At 38.7% G+C, this 22,992-nt stretch overlaps 1 protein-coding gene across 5 annotated transcripts in view; it reads left to right on the top strand.

The window, feature by feature from the left end:
* The first annotated feature begins 1,475 nt into the window (after positions 1–1,475).
* The window catches only part of atp11b (ATPase phospholipid transporting 11B), a 51,534-nt gene continuing 30,017 nt past the window's right edge, over positions 1,476–22,992 (top strand). For 2 of the 5 annotated variants that reach the window (XM_085137291.1, XM_085137288.1), the window contains exons 1-13: positions 1,848–2,727; positions 12,867–12,983; positions 14,739–14,828; positions 16,040–16,120; positions 16,461–16,568; positions 18,127–18,255; positions 19,009–19,112; positions 20,493–20,540; positions 20,741–20,805; positions 20,883–20,964; positions 21,045–21,195; positions 22,216–22,413; positions 22,711–22,869. In XM_085137291.1, coding sequence (XP_084993417.1) covers positions 2,677–2,727; positions 12,867–12,983; positions 14,739–14,828; positions 16,040–16,120; positions 16,461–16,568; positions 18,127–18,255; positions 19,009–19,112; positions 20,493–20,540; positions 20,741–20,805; positions 20,883–20,964; positions 21,045–21,195; positions 22,216–22,413; positions 22,711–22,869 — 1,383 coding nt within the window. In that variant the 5' untranslated portion in view covers positions 1,848–2,676. The other 3 variants (XM_085137287.1, XM_085137292.1, XM_085137289.1) reach the window with 3 other exon arrangements.

The raw sequence follows: 22,992 nt of genomic DNA, 5'->3' as shown, positions 1-22,992 counted from the left end.
GATTAATTGGAAAAAGAATTTCTCTGACACATTTTAGAAATGTAATGTTTTCATCTCAACAGCTGAAATATGCACAGCCCTGGCAGCCTCTCACATTAAAAACTGACATACTGTTTCCAGTCCAGCTGTCAGGTAGGAGCGCCCAGATGTTGCTGCTGCAGTGGCGTTATGTAAGCCAATGTAAACCAGAGATTTCCCTCGCAGTCACATGGGCAGAAACACTGAGCTTCAGTCTCACACACACATGCAGATAGATAGCAGATTATCTGCAGGATTTGCAGAGTAAATCTGCTCTTTTAAAAAGTGACATTTCTGTTTTTACTGGATGCAGAGCAGAAACACAAAGCACACAATGGGGCTTGTGTCACTGGTTACTCTACGTGATAGATGACGAGGCCTTAAAGGCAAGACGTTGCGCACACAGTCACTCTCGCCTGCTGCTGACCTAAAGCAGTCTTAATCCCGGGTAAATGCATATCGGTGGCTTTTGGCTTAGTTTGTCTGTTTTTTGTTTTTTTGTAAGACTGCCATCATGAAAAGTCCAGCAGAAATCAGATAAACTGTGTGCTGTAGACAGTAGACTCACTCTGGCCACTTAAGGAGCAAAGGTGAAGGTGCTGGGGATGATGCAAAAGCATGCAAATACATGGGCGTCTTTCCTTTTGACAGCAGGGCAGAAACAGGAGAGGAAATGCTTGGGCAGCTGCAGCTGTTCTGGTCCAAATATAGCTGCTCGAACACATTGATTACACAGGATCATTATCACTTGCCATTTGCTCTTCTTCACTCTTCATCAATAGAAGTATCATGTTGGTGCTTTCGATCACGTACAAAGAGCACAGTGCAGTCCTGAAACTTACAGATACATAAATTCTCAAGCATTCCACGTTAGGCATCATTTTCTCTCTATACATTATCGACTGACTGGGATGCAGCCAAGTATGCAAGGAGGGAGGGAAAAGTAATGGATTCATCACAGTGAGAGAGAAAGAGACACTTATACTAAGATGACCTCACTTTATGTGAGATGCCTTACAAGAGAAAATCTGTAACAACTGGTCTGGAGGGCAGTTTTAGAAGAAAGAGATAATGGATAAAAGATAAACAGACCAGTTTTTCCAGCTCATAGGTAGTTAGGTTTTACTTCAGGAGATGATAAATAAACAGTCTATTAAGATATTTAAGATACACTAGAATAAAACAAATGCACCTAAACACAATTTCCAGCTCCAAGTCAAACAACATTCGCTAGCTGCCTAGTAAGATACCTGGAGAACCTTGCACGATCCCTATTATACCATACATCTGCACTTTCATAGCACAGCTTAAATTCTTATACACACTATGAACTATGTAGAGTGAGGTCTATCCCGCACAGTATGGAAAATATCTATCCAGCTACTGTATCTGTCAGTCTATCTAGCTATCATTTGTAAATGCAGACAGGCAGGGGGCGTGCAAAGGCCACCGGAGAGCAGCCAGAGCTGTATCTGCACAGGCTGAGGCTGCTGGCAGAGGAAAAGTGATCGTGGCAGAGGAGTGATGTAGCAGCGCTGCTCGGTGGGACTCTGTGGCCAGCCGTCTGTCATTTCTTTTAAAACCAGAAATTGTTTTTGTCAGACATTACCGTGAATGGGAAAGATTGAATGCATCTTATAGCACAGTGGCGCCGTATGAATGTGTCGCGTAATGCGACCGAGAAGGATTGCCTCTCGGGGGAAATATTTATGTTTCGGGACGGTTTTGTTGGAGTAGCTAGTTGCTAGCGCTGGGCTAGCGACTGTGCTGGCTACTTGGAACGTATTCTGCAAGGATGATTCGGTGGATACGACAGCAGCTGGTAAATGAAACCGCACGTCCCATCTTCTTCATACATACCGCTTTCCTCTTATTAGTTCGCCACAGCAGCCAGTCTCCTTACGCATTGTAAGGCTTAGCCCGCGGAAAGCAGAATAAACTTTATTTAGAGAGCAAGCTAACCTAGCCAATTAGCTGTTGCTGATGTGTTCAAAACATTCCATTTCCCCTTAATGACAGTCAGGTGTAGGTTACGTTAGCTAACAATTACCTTATCTGCTAACTGTCAGTAATAAAGAGTTTAGACCTCAACAAGGGACATTGGTTGAGTTCAAATTTGAGCTTGAGGTATAAGTTTGGTTCGAACTTTGATAGCATTTTAACAACTGTCGGGTGATTTCCGTTACTAAATGCTGAGAGTTAACTACCTTAACACTAGCTAGCTGGCTAACAACGTCAAACTTGGCAAAGTTATAAAGCGTCTCTGGCTTGCTTTTATCTAGTGTTAACGCACAACTTTCGCTTAGACTGAGCTCAGTTTCAAATGTTCTATTTAATGTTTGTTCAGGAGACTAATACACTATCTTTAACTGAGCTAGTTAAGACTTAAGCCTCAACACTCCAGGGTAATAATTGACGTTAGCTTGTGTTATTTTAACTTTATTTCGGCCCACTTTGTTCCCTGCTTTCGTTACATGATCTATATATGTATGTATTATTTGAAATTGAACTGATTTGATTCGTCACACCGCATCCTGTTTCTGCTGTAATCACCTGTTGTTTGTCTGCAAACATGACGGTCGCATTGACGGGCGAAGGCTTCAGTTAAACCACAATAGTGGCCCGTTTTGGTACAGTAGAAAGAGCGAGTTCTGAATTATGGCTGAAGAAAGCTACAGTGTCACGGTGCTTGTGGCTGTAATCATGAAGGTCTGTGTGGTCATTTCACTGTGTTTAAGCAGAGTTGGGATAAGAAGCGCATTCAGTGATCGGCAAATGAGAGTGGCGTGACCAGTGGTGAAGAGCCATGTGAATGAATGAGTGATTGCATATTATGAGATTAGCCACACACAAACTGTTGATGTCACCATGTCTACTGAGTTTAATCAGTGTTGGGGGTGTTTTTGACCTTTCCCCGCTCACTGTGCACTCTCTGTAGTTAAGGTTAAGTTAAAGTGACACTTATTAAATTTTATGAGTCATGCTCAGCTTCAAGTTTGCCTGTTTAAAAAAAAATCATTTTTGCTTTTGGAGATTAAGAGCACCACAGAGAGTTAGGGGTCTATTTAGAAATGGTACATAGCCTCCTCCTAATTTAAGATAGCTCAGCTCATTTGACCCATCCCGCCTAATTGACCTGGCTGCTTAATTAAAAGTGTAATTAAAATGCATCTTAATACAGCTGGCCTAATGAAAAAGTTTGTTGAGGGGCATTAGTCTGACCCAAATATCAGCTGGATGGTAGAATGGGGATGGTTGTTCACTCATACTATTTATCAGCTCTTTCTGATGGAATGAAGGGGGAGTGAGATGCGACGGTTTTCATTGTCAGTCTTGGTTTAGTTACACTATAAAACAAACCAGAAATTAAAGCACAAGGAATGGTAGCAAAAAAGCAAAGTCTTTGACATACTAGTTTGCAAGCCTGAAAACTGGGTTTTCTAGATGTCTTTATGGAGACTTAAAGTCTGTATGTTATTGCTGACAGATATTAAAAAGACTGGTATAAGTCTTCCTGAGGTTTTGTATATAGTTTAAGTGCACTATGAGAGAAGTATTTATTGAATTACCCTTGCTTTACCAAGTCACGTTAATCATGATATAATCATGAAAAATAGAGCAACTATCAAGAGCGCAAATGAGCAAAAGGAAAAAAAACATCTGTCTATACTACTCATCTGTAGCCCATTGAGCAAATGGGAGTTTCCTACATTTTTTTGAGTGTCATTCAGGCTCTTTCCTGGATATTGCTGCAGCAGCCCTTGTAATAATCCACTGACACCCAGCAATAAAACATCCTTATGTGACCCATGATAAAATATCATTCCTTACTCTCTAGCCCTGCTCTGACTACTCTGTTGCTGTGGGTTGCACAACAATATTTTTTTTGCTAATATTTTATATTTGGTGATGTAGTCCATCAGTTTAGCTTATATGCAGTTTATTTTATTGTATTGCTGGTGTCATCAGTCTTATGTTTAAAACTAGTACCCACTGTACATGAGTACACACTGTTTATTGCCCCCCCTTTTTTTTTTCTTTTTACAACCACCTCACTTTTTTGTTAACATTTCCATTTAGCTCATCGCGTTTGATTAAGTGCCACTTAATCTGTAATATGACCCCTTGGTTGTGTTGCGTTGCCATTATTCAGGGCTGTTTCCCCAAGGCATTGTGGGACTTGTAGGCATTATGTGGGGACTAATTACCTGCCAGCCTTCAAATTGATGGGGGTATAGAGTCAATGGGTCAAAACAAGCTGATTTCAGCTTTATAGTTTTTAGTTATAAGCCTACTTTTATCTTCATTTTCAGTGGTATAATGTTCATTTTTCATACAATGTTCAAAATATATTTAATGCATTTATGGTTACGTGAAGGTGTTTAACTCAAAATTGTGAGGTACATCTGGTAGTGGTGTTGAAAATTGAGTAAACCCAGCAGGAGTAAAAGTATCTGTTACTCATCTGTTACTTGTATCCATCCACTCTCAGATTGGCACGCAGTTTTCAGACATTTGTGCTATAGAAATAGAATGTCATAAATTACTGCACTTTTCACTTTAGACTTCACCTTAGGTGTTCGGCTTATTACCGCTGGTCCTCAAAACAACCAAACCATGTTCAACTGTTTAGGAATATTTTATTTTAAAATAAGTCAACCTCTTCATGTTATGTCTATCCAAACAAATGTCTACAGAGCCTTCATTAGATAAACTTCCTGCTGCACTGCAGAAATCTGTAATCTTATATAGCAGAACTGCATCGGATCCACAAAATGCTATGGCAGCTACCTTGTGAATTGAATTAGCATAAAATTAGTCATTTTTAAGCACAAATGCCAAGTTTGTGCTTGGTGCCAAATGTCAAAATTTGAAGTTTTTCTGTATCATATACAAAAATACAGAATATCTTTTAGTCCTTGGACTGTTGTTGTTGTTGCAGGTGAAATAATTATATTTCCATAGCCATAGTCACACTAGTGGTTGCAGACTGTTGCGTGACTAAAATTGTAGGGCAGTGAGTTGTACTTATTTAACTTTGGTGTGTGTCAAGATGGCTAAAAGATGGTGTCGGTCTGTTGTTAGGTTGCAACTGAATGGGGGAAGTTGACAATTACATGCAGTTTGTTTGAAGTGTCATTAGCTTAACGCTGAACTATAGAGAAAACGGATCCTGTTAAAGCCGTAATGCTGGACTTGCAGAAGCATCGACTGAGGTGCTTCTCTCAATGTTCTCTTTAACATGAGAACATGTTTGTTAGAGCTACGCAGGTTTTTATGTATATGGCCATCAGTCATTTTAACTGTAGTTATTGTTCACCAAGATATTGATGATCGGGTAACTTAAATGTTAGTTCCGTGACATGCTCAGGCAATTTCCACAGTTGCCTGAAAAACTGGGTGGCAAATAGGAACAGAGTAAATCTCCAGTAACCGTTGTCTGATTTGTTCACAGCAGTTGCGTAAAGGTGTGTTAAGCATGATGTTTGCACTGTTAAAATTTGTAACTGCTTTAAGCTCTCTGTAAGGATTGACTAATTTCATTGACTCATCTGTTGCTTTTCTGCCTGTGGGGAATTTTTTGGCTTACAAAAGTTACTTCTTGGCCCCTCACCATCTGCAGTTTCATTTTCTTTAAAAAGAGAACATTGAAATATCCCTGGTTAAGAATTCACAGTGAGCTGTTGTTTGCCATTACTAATAAGACTAGAAAAGTTGCAATATACATATTGCATTTTTATACTACTACAAATAACACTTGTGCGGTAAGCCATTAAGTTAATGGTTTACTGGTTTAATTTAATCATTAAACATTTGTCTACTTTTTCATTCCAATCCAAGACATTTTTTAATGCAGTGCTACTGGGACAAACAAGAAAACAAAATGCTTAATTCTACATACTTTCCAATCTCCAGTTGCCCATTAACTTGAAGTAAAGGACAAATATCTCACTAAGACAAATCCACCTTTTAGCTGCAATGTCCGAGTTTGTAAAGCACTTAATAAATGAGGACAGTGTGTATGTAAAAAAAAAAAAAAAAAGTATATGAAGGCATGCATATATATATATATATATATATATGCATGCATGCCTTCATATGTTTAGGGTTTCATGTCCTCTTTAAGATGTTCCCAACCCTGTTGCCCACTTTGTTTCAGGATCTGGTCAAATAGACCTTTGTTTTGTTTTTTAAACTGCTGCTCAGCCGTCAGTAAATGAGTGTTTGCAGACAAGTTGGTGTCTTCCCTTCAAACCGCAGACTACTTAAATAATCTACTGTGGATTTCGTTAAGCCATTGGGAAATGCACTCCCTGTCTTGTGATCGGAGGATGCCAGGGGCTCAGGGTATTTATGTTACTGAGCCCAACATGTTTTACATGTGTAAACACACATACGTAAAACATCTTGGGGCTCAGTGCCTGTGTGCCCTTTCCTTAATTCTGCAACCACTTCTTCAAAATCCTAATTGGCCATGGTGTTACTACAATGCAGAATTCAGCTTCTTTGTGTACTTTCAACAATGCCTACTGAGCTGTGTATATCAAATAACTGTTGAACAACAGTTTCTTAAAGTTGCTGTAATGGTTAATTGATCAATGTTTATATCATTTTATAAATGTAAATGCAGAAAAAGAGAGAGAGACAATTTTCCCTCTTTTTATCTCTGCCCATTTTTATTTATTTATTTATTTATTTTTTTAAAGCTGTGAGCTAGGGGTTTGCGGTATAAACGGTATATGGTAGAAACGATATCAATTTGGCCAACGGTAGAGATTTTTACTATACCACTCTACCACGATAGCGCATGTTGATGGTGTCATCATCAAGCTGCGCCTGTTTTGGTCGAAAGCATTGCAGCGGCTGCAAACAACATCATCTGCAAATTATGCTGTGTGACAGTAATAGCAAAGAGACAAAGCACTTTTGGAATATGAGGAAAGCCAAAAACTGCGCTTCCTCCACTTCCGTACCATTGATTCATTAATGCCAAATTCTCTCGCAGCCGCTCTATTCCCGTGTTGTTGCAGTATATCAATGACTAACCTCATATTGTGGATGGATCTCAGTTGTTCTCCTGACTGAAGTTTGGTCCGTTTATAGCATCCTGCTATGCAATTGCATTTGTCCCTAACCAGGACAAACCCTCACGTTAACTTGTATCGAGTGGGAAAAAAGCGTTCATCCTTCAGCTTCACTGTGCTAATGTTATGCTAACGTAGCTATTTTGCTAGCGATTATGTAGGACATCATTATACACCAGCTAGACCATCTTCAGTAACCCTACAAACGTCACTGCTTAGTTTTCTGTCTTCATTTACAGTGGGGCAAAAAAGTATTTAGTCAGCCACCGATTGTGCAAGTTCCCCCACTTAAAATGATGACAGAGGTCAGTAATTTGCACCAGAGGTACACTTCAACTGTGAGAGACAGAATGTGAAAAAAAAATCCATGAATTCACATGGTAGGATTTGTAAAGAATTTATTCGTAAATCAGGGTGGAAAATAAGTATTTGGTCAATAACAAAAATACAACTCAATACTTTGTAACATAACCTTTGTTGGCAATAACAGAGGTCAAACGTTTACTATAGGTCTTTACCAGGTTTGCACACACAGTAGCTGGTATTTTGGCCCATTCCTCCATGCAGATCTTCTCAAGAGCAGTGATGTTTTGGGGCTGTCGCCGAGCAACACGGACTTTCAACTCCCGCCACAGATTTTCTATGGGGTTGAGGTCTGGAGACTGGCTAGGCCACTCCAGGACTTTCAAATGCTTCTTACGGAGCCACTCCTTTGTTGCCCGGGCGGTGTGTTTTGGATCATTGTCATGTTGGAAGACCCAGCCTCGTTTCATCTTCAAAGTTCTCACTGATGGAAGGAGGTTTTGGCTCAAAATCTCATGATACTTGGCCCCATTCATTCTGTCCTTAACACGGATCAGTCGTCCTGTCCCCTTGGCAGAAAAACAGCCCCATAGCATGATGTTTCCACCCCCATGCTTCACAGTAGGTATGGTGTTCTTGGGATGCAACTCAGTATTCTTCTTCCTCCAAACACGACGAGTTGAGTTTATACCAAAAAGTTCTACTTTGGTTTCATCTGACCACATGACATTCTCCCAATCCTCTGCTGTATCATCCATGTGCTCTCTGGCAAACTTCAGACGGGCCTGGACATGCACTGGCTTCAGCAGCGGAACACGTCTGGCACTGCGGGATTTGATTCCCTGCCGTTGTAGTGTGTTACTGATGGTGACCTTTGTTACTTTGGTCCCAGCTCTCTGCAGGTCATTCACCAGGTCCCCCCGTGTGGTTCTGGGATCTTTGCTCACCGTTCTCATGATCATTTTGACCCCACGGGATGAGATCTTGCGTGGAGCCCCAGATCGAGGGAGATTATCAGTGGTCTTGTATGTCTTCCATTTTCTGATGATTGCTCCCACAGTTGATTTTTTCACACCAAGCTGCTTGCCTATTGTAGATTCACTCTTCCCAGTCTGGTGCAGGTCTACAATTCTTTTCCTGGTGTCCTTCGAAAGCTCTTTGGTCTTGGCCATGGCGGAGTTTGGAGTCTGACTGGTTGAGGCTGTGGACAGGTGTCTTTTATACAGATGATGAGGTCAAACAGGTGCCATTCATACAGGTAACGAGTGGGGGACAGAAAAGCTTCTTACAGAAGATGTTACAGGTCTGTGAGAGCCAGGGATTTTCCTTGTTTGAGGTGACCAAATACTTATTTTCCACCCTGATTTACGAATAAATTCTTTACAAATCCTACCATGTGAATTCATGGATTTTTTTTTCACATTCTGTCTCTCACAGTTGAAGTGTACCTCTGGTGCAAATTACTGACCTCTGTCATCATTTTAAGTGGGGGAACTTGCACAATCGGTGGCTGACTAAATACTTTTTTGCCCCACTGTATGTTGGAAGTGAGAGCAGAGCTGTACGTTTTAATTTTTTCAGATATCTCTGTCAGAACATGGCATATCATGTTTAGGTGGAAGCTAGCGAGCTAACTTCCTGCTAACTTCTAACTCTGTTGAATTTAATAAATTCTGTTTTCATGGATGCCTGGATGTTAAACTTAATTGTTACACCTGGTAAAGCAGCAATGCTGATCATTTTAATAAAGATGAAAGAATTTAGACAGTTTTTAACTCTCAGTGATGCCGCAGTGTTCGTTTGACTTTGGGACCTGAAGCAGACGGAGTTTTGGACCCAGATTACTCCGCGAGGCTCCTGACTATGGTAGCTGTAATGCTCCGACAATCCATCAGGCGGTGTGGCTTCGTAGCTTACCAAAGTCGTACTAAAACATTTTTGAGTGCCGTGTACTACATAAAATCTGTTTGAGGTCAGTAAGCACAACCAGAATTCATACATAAGGCACACTGTCGATTTTTGAGAAAATTAAAGGATTTTAAGTGTGCCTTATAGTGTGTAAAATACGTTATACAGAAGAAAAGAATATATCGCAATATACAGTATATCGTTACCGCACATGCTTCAAATTATACCGTGATATAGATTTTAGGCCATATTGCCCAGCCCTACTGTGAGCAAATAATACAAAAAAATAAATGAAGAATACTGAAAATATTATTTCCACAAGTGGATAACTGATTTTATGCCATCACCTGCATTGCCCATTGGCTGAGTTACTGTATGACAAAGTCATATGAGCTAAAGGCTAACAGGTGTTCTGTTATTCAGTCCTTGAACTGCATGTGCTGCATTAATTTTCACAACGGTCAGATGGGAGAAAGATGAAGAGACTGAGAACATTACAAAGATGGGTGCTAATGGTTTACATGTGTCCCTGAACAGAGGTTGATCTTTCTGGAAGTGTAGTGACGTGACCCAGATACATTCCTTTTTGTGTGGTCGGGTGTGCATATTGCGTCACTTATATTTGTGAATAATAGGAAACGCCTCCTTTAGTCGTCTGTGTACAGCAGTTGGGTGGGGTTTGTCAGACCAGTCAGCGCCAGAAAATCTTAGAAATGTCACTCGTTGAAAAGTTCACCTTGTTTGTCATTGGTGTTATTTTTCTTACATGTTGAGGGTGTAGTGACTATCAAAGACCTGCCAGAATATGCTGGAGATTTGAATTGCTCAATCTGAATGTAAATATGTTAGAGGTACGTTTTAAGTAGCATGTTTATGAAATGTTTGCAAATGACTTTAAACAACAAGTGCTGCTTTAAAAAGAAATGGAATGCTTTAAATGTGAAATTTTAATATGCATGTAAAAGATGAAAGGTTGTTATGTAATTACATACAGTTCAACCAGAGTATTTAAGTATGGAAGTTAGCTTTGGACAGATTTATGTTGGAGACAGATTGCAATTAGAACATGGCCTCAAATGCAGATGTCCTGCAGTTTGTTTATGCAACAGAGGGAATTATGAATTTATGGCGCACAATTCTGTTGCAGTATTATAACAATGTGTCTGAAATATATCAAAAACTGTCTAATCATATCCTCCACTTATATCACAAACAATGAGCAGACTATCCTTCAGTCCAAACACAGCACTGTCCTGAACACAACACAGCAAACCCTGAAGCAGATGAGGTACAGCACGATACCTCATGGTTCTCACCTGACCGATATGTGTCGCCTCTCATACAATACTGCCACATAAGTGCCAATGTAGGAAGACAAGAAGTCAAAAGTGGAAGCAAAGACTTTCAAGTTTTTTGAACTGTTGCAACATCTCCCTCTGTATATCTAAGGGAGATATCTCTGAGCTTCTGTACTGAAATATCATTATTATGGCAGTAAAAACCAACATGATCATACCCTCGTGTCTTCAACCCAGATGCAGCAGCCATGGTAGAATGCAGCAGGTCAGAAAAAATTGAGGTGCACAATATGAACGTGTCTGTGTAGTTCTCAGTTAACAACAACATGGAAGTCTAAAGAGCTTGAAAAGCACGTTGTTTTTTAAAAAAAGATGTTTTTCCTCATATTTAAGAGGCTTCTTCATTTCTAAGTCCAAGGTATTTATCTCTAGTTGAGGTTGTCGCTTAGGAAGTGGTTGTTGACCCACTATTGGTTGTGTTATCACATAAGCCAAGATGTGAAAAAAGGCATCGGCCATTACCATCATGATTTCGGGTCAAACCACTGTGACACCTTGCCCCACCCTATTATGTGACCTACTGAGGTCACCTGATGTGAATGGGGGTTAAGGCACCTGAGAATAGATCTCAAGACTTATCAGTCCAAAAACCGAGAAGATATATGGTTTGTAAGAGGAATAAAAGAAACCATCTATCCCACTCACTGAACAGAGTTGGTGGCTTACAATACCAATGGTCAGCGACCTACAATCCAGTCTTGAGATCCCTTCCCAGGTCCCTCAACCCCCACTCACTGATGACTATATCTTTATGGTAAGCGGGATTTACACCAGCTGTTCTGATCTAGTTATTCATGCCTTACCATATTGTTTGCAATAAGGCTTGTCTGCATCCAAGTTGATGGCATTGCTTGTAAAGTTGTTTTGCTTTCATAAATGTGTTATGTTGTCTAACTGTCTGAAAAAGTGAAAATGATTTGACTCTAGGCCTGTGCGATATGACCAAAATCTCATATCCCGATATAAGACATCTATCGTCCCGATAACGATGTAAATCACAAGAATGTAACATTTTCTGTAAATTCTGTGAATCTCGGGCAGCTCGACTTGCGCGAAGTGATTCCAGCTGGGCGTCATGTACGTGGAGTTGAGTGTTTTAACCGATGCATGAAACGATACATTTTTAGACATAAGTTGTAACGGACGCTTTTTTTTTTTTTTTTTTGGAAGTATTTATTACACAGCGTGCTGCGGGGAAAAGCCTGTTCTAACGTTTGAGTCTAAGGTATATTTTTTAGCACCTGATGGCTCTTTTTTGCTTCTCATCCGTAAATACTCTGCATACTCTTTCACGTGATTCAGTTTATTTTGAAAAGTCTCAACAGGATCTTGAGCTTTATTGTGAAAGGTTTATGTGGAAAATAAACAAGCGGACACGCGGTGGTTTTACCGTCGTGCATAAAAACAGGCACTTGTCCGTCTGTAGTGTGGTTATCTTAAATATAAGAGAAAGAGAGAACTTTAAGAAATTAATATTGCCACTACAGTGACCATCAAAATGATGAAAAAATATTGCCGTAAACAGTTTATTTTGCGACACCACGAAACAAACGATAGCGTAAAATGAAATGATAGACGTTTTTATATCGTCATCCGATATATATCGTTATATCGAACAGTCCTATTTGACTCTATAGTAAAACTGCAGCAATTTTTACCAAGTTTGTTGCATATGGCTGGCTTTTCAGAAATTTGCTTTTAAATAAAAACATACAGTCATCATAAAACAAGGAATGCCACATTGCCATATTCTCACTCTTGATATGTGTATTTACATTCTGTAACAGTAGCATCGTGTCTGGTATTGCTTCTCTTTCTGTCTCTTACTGTAAAATCTATCCAGCCCCAACCTAAGCTGTGCTGCACTCGACAAAATAACAGCCCACAGAGAAATCACTTTACACTCCCAACTATACAGCAGCTGAAACCTCAATGAATAGAAGCACAAAACGTTGCTCCAGGTGGACTTTAGTGTGGTGTAGACTTGCAGTGGTTTATCACATTGCCAACAGTATTAAATAACTTGGTTTAAAATAAGATCATAATATTGCAATGACATCATTAACTGCAATTTTATAGTTAGTGTGGTGTTGAAGTGATGATGTTTTAAATCTAGGTAGCTATACAGTTTTGTTTTTTTTTAACCTTTCCTTACACTTGTCTGGTGTTTCTGCCTCACCCTTTTCTCCCTCAGGGCTTTGACCCCCCTCATCAGAGTGATACCAGGACAGTGTACGTAGCTAACCGTTTCCCCCAGAATGGCCACTACATACCACAACGCTTTGCCGACAACAGAATCATCTCATCCAAGGTATGTTACAATTATGATCTTAAAATTTGTGTCAAAAGTGCAAGGGAAAAAAAAACCCTCTTGATATGAACACTAACATTTTGCAGTCACAGCAACTATGGCTACAGAAAAATTGTCATTCAGAGAAACTCTAAACTCAGTCTGGTTTCGGACACCAGTGTTGACCAGTGCTAAATACATTAGTGTGTATCTCTGGTGTGGTAGGAGAGAGATAAGCTTGAAGTGTGATTTGTTGATAACAGGATTAGCACAGCCTCTCACCAACACACAAGTTTTCTGTCTAAGTTGGTTAGCTAGAGCACTGGCAAGACAAAAGGATAACAAAGAAAAGGAGCTAGGGCCTGCCTCCAGCAATCATGACTGTCATTGATTAGCCGGTAGATTAAATGATTGACGGGAAGGTTAAAGCACCTGCTTTAGTCAGGCATTGATTTCAAACTGATTTTGGATAAGGTTAATTCTGCCATTCGTGTGTCCTCATACAGTTAGGTCCATATGCATTTTATATTTTTCCTCTTTACACAGCAATAGAATTTTTTTAAGTTAAGATTAGCTTGAAATGCAGAGCTTTGATTCAAAGGGTTTAACAAAAACATTGCATTAACTGCTTAGTAATCACAGCTATTTTAATATATGGTCCCCATTTTCAGCTGCTCAAAAGTTATTGGACAAGCAACTGACAACCAGTTTCAGGCGAGGCTTCATTATTTTATGTTAAATGGGGGTGACGTATATTGGCTGTTGATTCCAAATATTCAACTTGTATATTATAGCTTGTCGATGGAACTCCTAAAATGAGCTTGTGATGTATGCGACACACACACACCGTTTTTGCTCACAATCACGTTTTTATTTATAATAACAATGCGCCGTGACAGCTCGTCCCGGTCCAGCCCTTTCAGGAGATGAGAAGAACTTCAGGAGGGGCCATATCTACAATCTAGTACAATAACCCAGGCACTAGCACAGGCATGTATGGGTGATACTGGAACTGGGCTGCTAGTGTTTACTGATGATGTGACTGCTGATAGAAGCAGCAAGATGAATTGTGAAGTGTACAGGGCTATACTCTCTGAGCAGAGAGTATCTCAACACAGCATTGATGATGTCCATAGGATCCAGAAGTCATTGACAGCAAAGGATTTTCATTCAAGTATTAAAAATTCCTGTAATTTAAAATGATGTTTCTTTACTTCTATGGAAATTTGGGACTTGATTCAAATCTTGATTGTTGGATTTTAAAATCCATTGTGGTGGTGCACAGAGGTAAAACTACCAAAACTTTCATTCTTCAGAAACTTATAACTGTCTGTAGCATTTTATCTTAATAAAGTAAGACAAAGACTTAAACGGCACATTTATTGAGTAAATTACAACCAGTAATCAGTTTATCTGAAACACACTTTAACTCAGCACAGCTGCTGTACTCCTTTATCTCAAGCTCCAATTTGGAAATGCCAGTGAACACTATAGCCATAGACAAGATCTTTTACAGGGGTAATCAGAATATCATTTGACTATATTATTGTATTCATGTAAGGTCTTAAATATGGCCAGTATAAATATGACACAGTAAAAGTGTTTTTTTTTTCCTGCTCTAATAAACAGTTGCTACAGTAGTTTGAATACCTCCAGATACACTATCTATGTATTTGCAATTCAATTCCTCTGTTTTACTTAGTAAAAAAGAACCTTTAGTAGCAATTATTCTGTCCCAGTAAACCCTGAAAGATGTTTTCTTTTTTTTTATTTCAGTATACAGTTTGGAATTTTGTCCCCAAGAATCTGTTTGAGCAGTTCAGAAGGATAGCAAACTTCTACTTCCTCATTATCTTCCTTGTACAGGTAACGACACACAAATGCATGTGAACACTCCTTGACGTATTTGCTTCTCTCAATACAAATGCCCATGCTCGTTCTTGTGCTTGTGCTTCCGAGCATTGAGTGACTCATCGACTTCTAGGTACCAGAGCAGAGACTGGTCTGCCTCTGTATGAAAGCGACACACTTACTCACTTAGTAATATGTGTGTCTTTGCAGCCAGTCCTAAGCATTAGGCCTTCACTGTGCATCAGTCATTTTATGCTGAAGTAGGATTTGGCTTTCAAATTTTTAGCCTTCTGATTTATTCTGCACTGTGTAGTGAAGCCAAAGCAATCGCCTTGACTCTGTCTATTTCACCCACTCAACTTGCCAGTGAGGCTGAAGTCAGCTTAGCCTCAAATCACTGAGAGAGGGGCCTCTTTTCATCTAAGATAGCCAATTTGACCATTTAAAGATTGCTTTAGATGGGTTTCTAGATGACTGGTGAATTCTTCAGTTAGTGTAGCCATTTACAGAAAGTGTTTGTTAAAGTGTTAAGATATCTTTGATCTTTTCCTTGAGGCGTCTTCCTTTTAAGCAAAGTTTCACTTTACATTCAGTGTTGCTTGCCTAAAGCCTTTGTGGTTACGCTTGAAGCCTAACAAATGTTGCACATTTTCCTCACATGAAAAGTTTGCAGTGCATTTGTTTTTTTATGAACATGCATTGTTTACATTCATGTTGCTTTCTTTCTCATTTGTCTGCTCAAGGATTTTTTTTAGAGTAATTATTATTATTATTTTTTTTATTGGATAACTACTTCCACCTGTAGATTAGTGCAACAGTGTGAAAGAGTTGCCAGAAACCTGCTTATGAAAACCCCCGCAATTCAAAACTAATATCCACTAATAAACTGCTCAATGGCACTAAACCATTTTAGCTTGGTCTTCAGTTTCACACACTTTGCTCAGCATTTCGTTGTGATTATTAAGACCAGGATATGGGGTGAGGAAATATAATATCCCAGTGACCCTGCTTACAAAGACAGGAATTCAAAAGTGTGTGTGAGACTTGTTCTTATCTGATCGTTGACCTTTAAGGGAAGTTATACGGGTTTCCTGTTTATGCACATTGGCCACTACTACTCGTATTTTTCAAGTTGCTTGTTGTTGCAAAAACCACTACCATTTTTACAGTCCCTTCTTTAGTTTGGCAGCATCTCTAAACTCTCTGTTTTGTATTTTTCTTTGAAGTTAATGATTGACACGCCAACTTCCCCAGTAACCAGCGGCCTGCCTCTGTTCTTTGTGATCACAGTAACTGCCATAAAACAGGTGAGAACATAACCACATAGCGGCTTCCTCTTCCTCATGAAAATGTGGAACAAACATGCATGCATCATCAATGATTATTGTCTATTTGTAGGCAAAGCTCAAAGCTTTTGTTGTTGTACAAAGCACAATTGAAATGATAAAGTATTGATTGAGAACATTTGAAGCATTCCTGCTTCTGACATTAAACAAGTTTGTTTAGAATAACTTGTTAAATTTGGTGGCCACTTCTGTTGATCAGTTTCTAGTAGTGCCACACATGCCACACACACAACCATAGTCAGTAAATAAGATTATTTTAACCAGCTGCCATCTGCAGTTTGTAACTGGTTGTGTTTCACAGGGCTATGAGGATTGGCTGAGACACAAGGCTGACAATGAGGTGAATGGGGCTCCAGTGTTTGTGGTTCGCAGTGGAAGTCTGGTCCAGACGAGATCCAAGAATATCAGGGTAAGATCATCAAAGTTGTAAAGGACCTTAATCATGCCAGTTATTCCAGTTTAGAAAGAATTTCTTTGGTCCAAGAAAATTAAGGTATCAAAAAAGCTTTTTGCAACTCCTAACGAATCGATGTAACTAACTTGAGCTTGGATGTTATAGTGTCATTTCTTTAAATTTGTTCCCATCTAAAGCTTATAAATTCACTCTAATACCTAATTTCCCATGGTACAGTATGTGGACACTCAGAGACCTGTTCATAATTCAAATAAACCCTGAAACGGTAATGTGATTCCTTTCTATGTCTAATTGTATTTGTATAACTAGCTGCAGCATTTGCCCTTCAAACACTGTGTCATTTTATACCTCGGCTTGTCTGGTAATGGTGGTTGTGTGATGATTATAGGTTTTTCCTGATCTTATCTGACACCATGGAAACACTGTGGGTTGCATGTCTGGGGTCATCACTAAAGACATCTCTAAATGTGTACTTTAGTAAAAGAATAAATTAATCACTTCAGGGTTTTTTTCCTCACAGGAAACTAGGTGCCAACAGGAGTAAAATTGTTTAATCTAATACAAAGGATGACTAGTTGCTTTGTGTTTGGTGTTAGTTTTGGTGTGAGTTAATTGTCCTCAATCTATGGAGAACTACATCGCTTCTAACCTGCTACTCACAAACATCTAACTGCATAGCTTCTATTAAATAAGTAAAATATGTAGTGTTGTATTACTCTGAAAAGACAAAAAGCTAAAAATTACAAACTGTAATATAACAATTAAACATATTGTCTAGAGTGTGAACAATACAGAGTTTTTGTTTGATTTCTGTTCACATACAGAACATTTGAAACACTCCCAGCGAACTAAAATGCTTCACAACACTTCACTAACCAGTGAGAATGCTCAGTACACTTCTTGGCCAGGCTCTGGAGTAGTAGATAACATGGAGAATGTATCTCTAACATTTCCATTTACCTAGGCAAATTTTCAGGCAAAATGGTATTCTTTACGTCTTTATGTGGTACTCTACCACATCCTCAATGCACACCTGACTACAGGACGGAGTGTAGCTCTTGCAGCGTGCGCCTAGTACCTGGGTCACATTGACATCAGAACACATTGTCACAATACAAAAACGGCTCTGGAGCTTGTTTAGAAGCAGAGTGAGCCAACGCCCTCCAAAGGGTCCAACTGTGGGAGTTTTCATGTACGCTAAAGAGCACAGAGGTCAAAAACAACCAAAAATGAACACATTTGCAAATTTCGATAATAGTTGCACCCCAATAATTTTTAACTTGCCTACAATATATATTTTTTAACAAAGTCATTTAGCTATTTAGTTTTAAACATTTTTAGATTTCTAAAATATTTTTGTGTGTGTGTACTTATTTTTTTCTCCTATCTGTCTGAAAACGTGTGATAATATTGCCTAAGTGATGCTAAACGTATTTTAACTCAATTAAACATCACCGTAAATGTGTGAATACAATTATTTGACAATCCAACTGAAATATAGTGAAAAACTGAACAGACTTTACCCCGTGCCTGCTTCTGTCTATCCATCTAGGTGGGAGACATCGTCCGTGTGGCTAAAGATGAAACGTTCCCAGCAGACCTGGTGTTACTGTCGTCAGATCGTCCAGATGGCACCTGTCACATCACCACAGCCAGTCTTGACGGAGAGACCAATCTCAAGGTCTGACAATAATATGAGTGGTGCTGTTAAACATACTTGGAGGTGTTTAAATCTCTTTAGCTTTGTCACTGTGAGTTTTCAGAAGCTATTTTCACCCTCTTTTCTTTGTCGCAGCTCAAGCAAATACTAGATTTTTGCTTTGTCGAAGTGACACTTTGTGTATATTTCTCTTTGGGTCATTTAAAGTATTATTTACATAAAAAAACAATATTGAATTTCAGTTGTTGCAAACATGCTGACATGAATGCATGGCTAATAACCTAGTCAGGAAAATGTGAAACCAATTTTATAAATCGTCTGTGATCTGAGTCACTGCAGTGAGTAATTGCTCGTACCAGTGATGGTGTTGATGTACAGGAAGGAAAGTTGACGATATTGCTGAGAGTCAGACATCATAAGGCCTGCATATTAAAGCCCTGTGGATGGAGAGCTCCTCACTGAGCCTCATTCATTAGCAGCTTATGGAAACAGTTTACATAGAATAGGAGTTCTTTTTTTATTTTATTTTTTTAGAAAACTAAGTTTAGTTTAAACTTGTTTGTGTCTGGCATATTAATGATCCCAACTTTGAGAGTGTGCGGAGTTTTTTGTTTTTTTGTTTTTGCTTTTCCTCTCATTTTATCTGTGAGTTTTCACAGTGTTTTTCTGTTATAATTTTCTCATTGCTCACTCAGAAAACCACATTTGTCCCACTTGAAGCAATGCTTCCTGGCCATCACTAATTAAACTGTTGTGTGTATGTGTTTTTTCTAGACCCATTACTCTGTGGCTGAGACATCAGTGTGCCAGTCAGTCTCCCAGCTGGAGGCATTGCAGGCTGTGGTGGAGTGTCAGCAACCAGAACCTGATCTGTACAGGTAATCGTCAATTAAGTGTACACATCCTTCAAGATAAATCTAAGGGTGTATTGTGTGGATTCAGACAACAGATGTTTAAAAAAGGTACTTAGTCCCATTAAACCACATAAGAAAAAAAAGCAACAACAACTAAAGCAGTCAGAGGGTTATGTAACAATTTGAAAAAGCTGCTCAGAAAAAAACATGTTTACCAAACGTCTGAAGAAAATCTCGTAATACATGAACAAGGCATCTCTCCATATGTGCAGGTGCAAAAGTAAAAAATATAAATGCTTGCAAGTGCAGGTGGATACTTAAATCAGAGGAAGAATTGCCAATAATCCGGAGGTATGAGGGCAGATGCACCAGCTTGGGTTGTGTTTGGGTGGAAAAACCTGATTGAGTATACGGTCTTAAAAATTCCACTATGATAGCAACCTTTCCTGTCTGTTTGAGAAACTAAAATCTGAACTGTTACCATTCTTTTTGACTATTAGAGAGGAATGCACATTGTGTCTGAAAACCTTTTCAATGTGGGATCCTATTTGATAAAGTAGCTCAAGAATTGCCTGCGAGTTAATGTTCAACTTGAGGTTGGTGGATGGAAAAAAACAAAACAAAATCTAGCCAGGAAATTATTGTCACAAGACCACAGCTGAACTTTAAATGTAGGATGAAGATTACAATAGACATTCAGATTATTCAGTATTTATCGATCATAAGATGTAAAATGTTTCGTCAGGACAAATGGCTTCATTATGTAACTCTCCATAGGCCTAATTTATATTCACAAAGCACTGATTTATGTTGACTGTCCATTAGGGTGTTTTTTCTTTGTTGTTTTTTTTAGATCTTTTATTGTAACTTGTCTTTTTTTTGTGGCATCTTGAATGTAGAATATATAGATGCAGTATTAGAGGTCCATTACATTACATTTGCTGCTCATTATCACAAAAATGCATAATAATAAAAAAGAGAGCTTTTTTGTTGTCTTTTTGGGAAAATGCATTGGTTTCTTTATTATTTTTATTATTATTATATATTATTAAAATTGCATCTGTCACACATTGGATCGATATATTCTGACCAAAATTGAATCTCTGAATGTCAGCTTTCTCTGGCTTTTCTGTTTGTCATTTGTTCTAAGTGCTCTATGAGTCACAAAGCTTCCTTAAGCTGCAGAGGCATTAATCCAATTACTTAAATATGTCAGAGAATGGTGGATGGATAAAAATATAAACATAGGCTTTAAAGTAATTTGGTCATCACAGTGCATGTAAGTCTCAGGTTTTCTCTTCTTTCCTGAAATTTTCTTTTTACTTTGTGCATGCAAACAGAGTATCCTGTTTGGTTTATCAATCCACTTAACTCTGTTTTTTCTTTCTTTGTTCTTTTTCCCAGATTTGTTGGTCGTATGACGGTGACTCAGCATGGGGAAGAGATAGTTAGGTGAGATGAGTTTTCTGTCTATTATAGTACCAGCTATAAGCACTAGAGCTAAGGATACAGAACCATTAAAAGAGAGTGAACATAAAAAAAAAATAAATGAAAATTGTTACTTAAATATGGAGACTGTGCATTCATTGTAAGATGCATAATGTCATTGGATACAGATACAGATGTATTTTTGTCTTGTTTGTATTTGTCAGACCGCTGGGTCCAGAGAATTTGCTGCTGCGAGGGGCCAGGTTGAAAAATACTAAAGAAATCTTTGGTGAGTCAAAATAAAAGGAACAAAAATAAATGGTTCAGCAAAGCACAAACGATTTACCTTTTTTTGTGCTGTTGCAGGTGTGGCTGTTTATACAGGCATGGAGTCCAAGATGGCACTCAACTATAAATGCAAGTCCCAGAAACGCTCTGCTGTAGAGAAGTAAGCTATTTTATTATTGCTTTTTAAGATGTGCTTAATGAAGTCTCCAACTTAATATTTCCCAATGTTCACGATGTCAGGTCCATGAATACCTTCCTCATCATCTACCTGATCATCTTGCTGTCCGAGGCCATTCTCAGCACCATCCTAAAGTACGCCTGGCAGGCGGAGATCAAATGGGACGAACCTTTCTACAACCAAAAGACAGAAGCGGAGAGAAACAGCAGTCCGGTTAGTCTGCTTTGTTTTTACGACCAGAGGAATGCATTCTTATTGATCTGTTTTTGTGAAGACTGCAGGCTATCGGCTCCAGAGATTAGATGAGTTGAGATTTTAGTTGACATTCCACTTCTTCTCTCTGTTTACATTTGCACCCTGCGCTGTCCTTCACTTTCTGATCCCCGTAAAAATTATAAGGGGCCTATAATATAATGTAGATGTAAATTAATTAATGGTAAAGATTCTTTGAATTGACATGCACAATACGTCCACAAAACTACTTGTGTTAGTGTTTCTAGATTTTGTGACAAGACACTAGAAAGGAAATGCCTGTCACTGAGCCAGCCTATCAGCCAACCTGCCAGCAGTAATCAGTCACGGGGAACAATAGCCCTTATGTATTGAGACAGCAAGAGATTAAAAAAAAAAAAAAAATCATAGTTGTGCACAAGCCATCCTGCTTCCTGGACACACAGGAAAAAACCCAGGAAATAATAAAGCTCTTGTAAAGTCTGAACTCTTTCTAATATCCCGGTCCAAGGATAGCTAAACTTATATTTGTAATATTAAATCACACATTTCTGAGAGTCCTTCTTGTGTCTATAATGCAGACAAACGTATATCTAAGTCATTAATTATAATTTCTTTATTTTAATTAGCATGTTAGTCAGGCTCACATAAAGGCTTATACAGTGCAAACATGGCTTTTAATAGCTGCTCATATGTTCAGTCTGTGCTCCTTATCCTTTCCCGTCAGTTAAATAATCAGTCCCTTAATGTCAGTGAATTACCTCGCCTACTTTGGTTTCATTATTCTGTATATGGCTGAGATATATGTAAGCTAATTTATTGAAAGACAGTCTTAATATTCTCCTGCATTTTTTTGTAATGCTTCTCTCATACAGTTTAATAATTTCACTTTCTTGCAGCAGTGCAAACGACTTGCACGTATATAAATTTACTTTATACTTTTCATTGTACTGCTCTCTTGTCCTCTCTTTAAATAAAAAAGAATCTGTCATGTTCTTTCAGATCTTAAAGTTCATCTCAGACTTTTTGGCTTTTCTGGTGCTCTATAACTTCATCATCCCTATCTCGCTCTACGTTACTGTGGAGATGCAAAAGTTCCTTGGCTCTTTTTTCATTGGCTGGGATTTGGACCTTTACCATGAGGAAAGTGACCAGAAAGCTCAGGTCAATACCTCTGACCTCAATGAAGAGTTGGGACAGGTATGAAAGAGGAATGAAGATACCTATGTATGCATATTACAAAGCACACCCTGAACATGGATATGCATGGATATCCTGCTGTATCATCTGAGTTTTAGTGTTGTATATAAAAATAGCATATACTGTAAAATATTTTACATTTATATGAAATATCATGTATTTTTAGTAATTTGGAAATATGAACCGGTTTGAATCTGTGAATTCCGTTTATGTACAAATTCAGTATACAGCATACAACTATGCCGACTTTAATGGTTAGTGTACTTCTGTGAGCATCTGTGTGTTTCTGTTTTTCAGGTGGAATATGTGTTTACTGATAAGACAGGCACACTAACAGAAAATGAAATGCAGTTCCGCGAGTGTTCAATTAATGGAACCAAGTACCGGGAAGTTAATGGCAAACTTTTACCAGAGGGAATGACAGACGACTCACCAGATGGTTCTATGCCTCCTCTGGTATTGCATATATATATATTGCAGGCTTGGTCCTTTTCTTTTTCTGTTTTTTTTAATAACATGCTGTGTTTGTATCCATCAAGAAAAGAGAGAGAGAAAATAAAAAATTATGTCTCATCTTTC

Source organism: Neolamprologus multifasciatus, chromosome 17 (assembly GCF_963576455.1).
Source record: "Neolamprologus multifasciatus chromosome 17, fNeoMul1.2, whole genome shotgun sequence".
NCBI classification, from domain to species: Eukaryota; Metazoa; Chordata; class Actinopteri; order Cichliformes; family Cichlidae; genus Neolamprologus; species Neolamprologus multifasciatus.
Note: the sequence above shows the minus strand (reverse complement) of the source record. Positions and strands in the feature narration are given on the sequence as shown.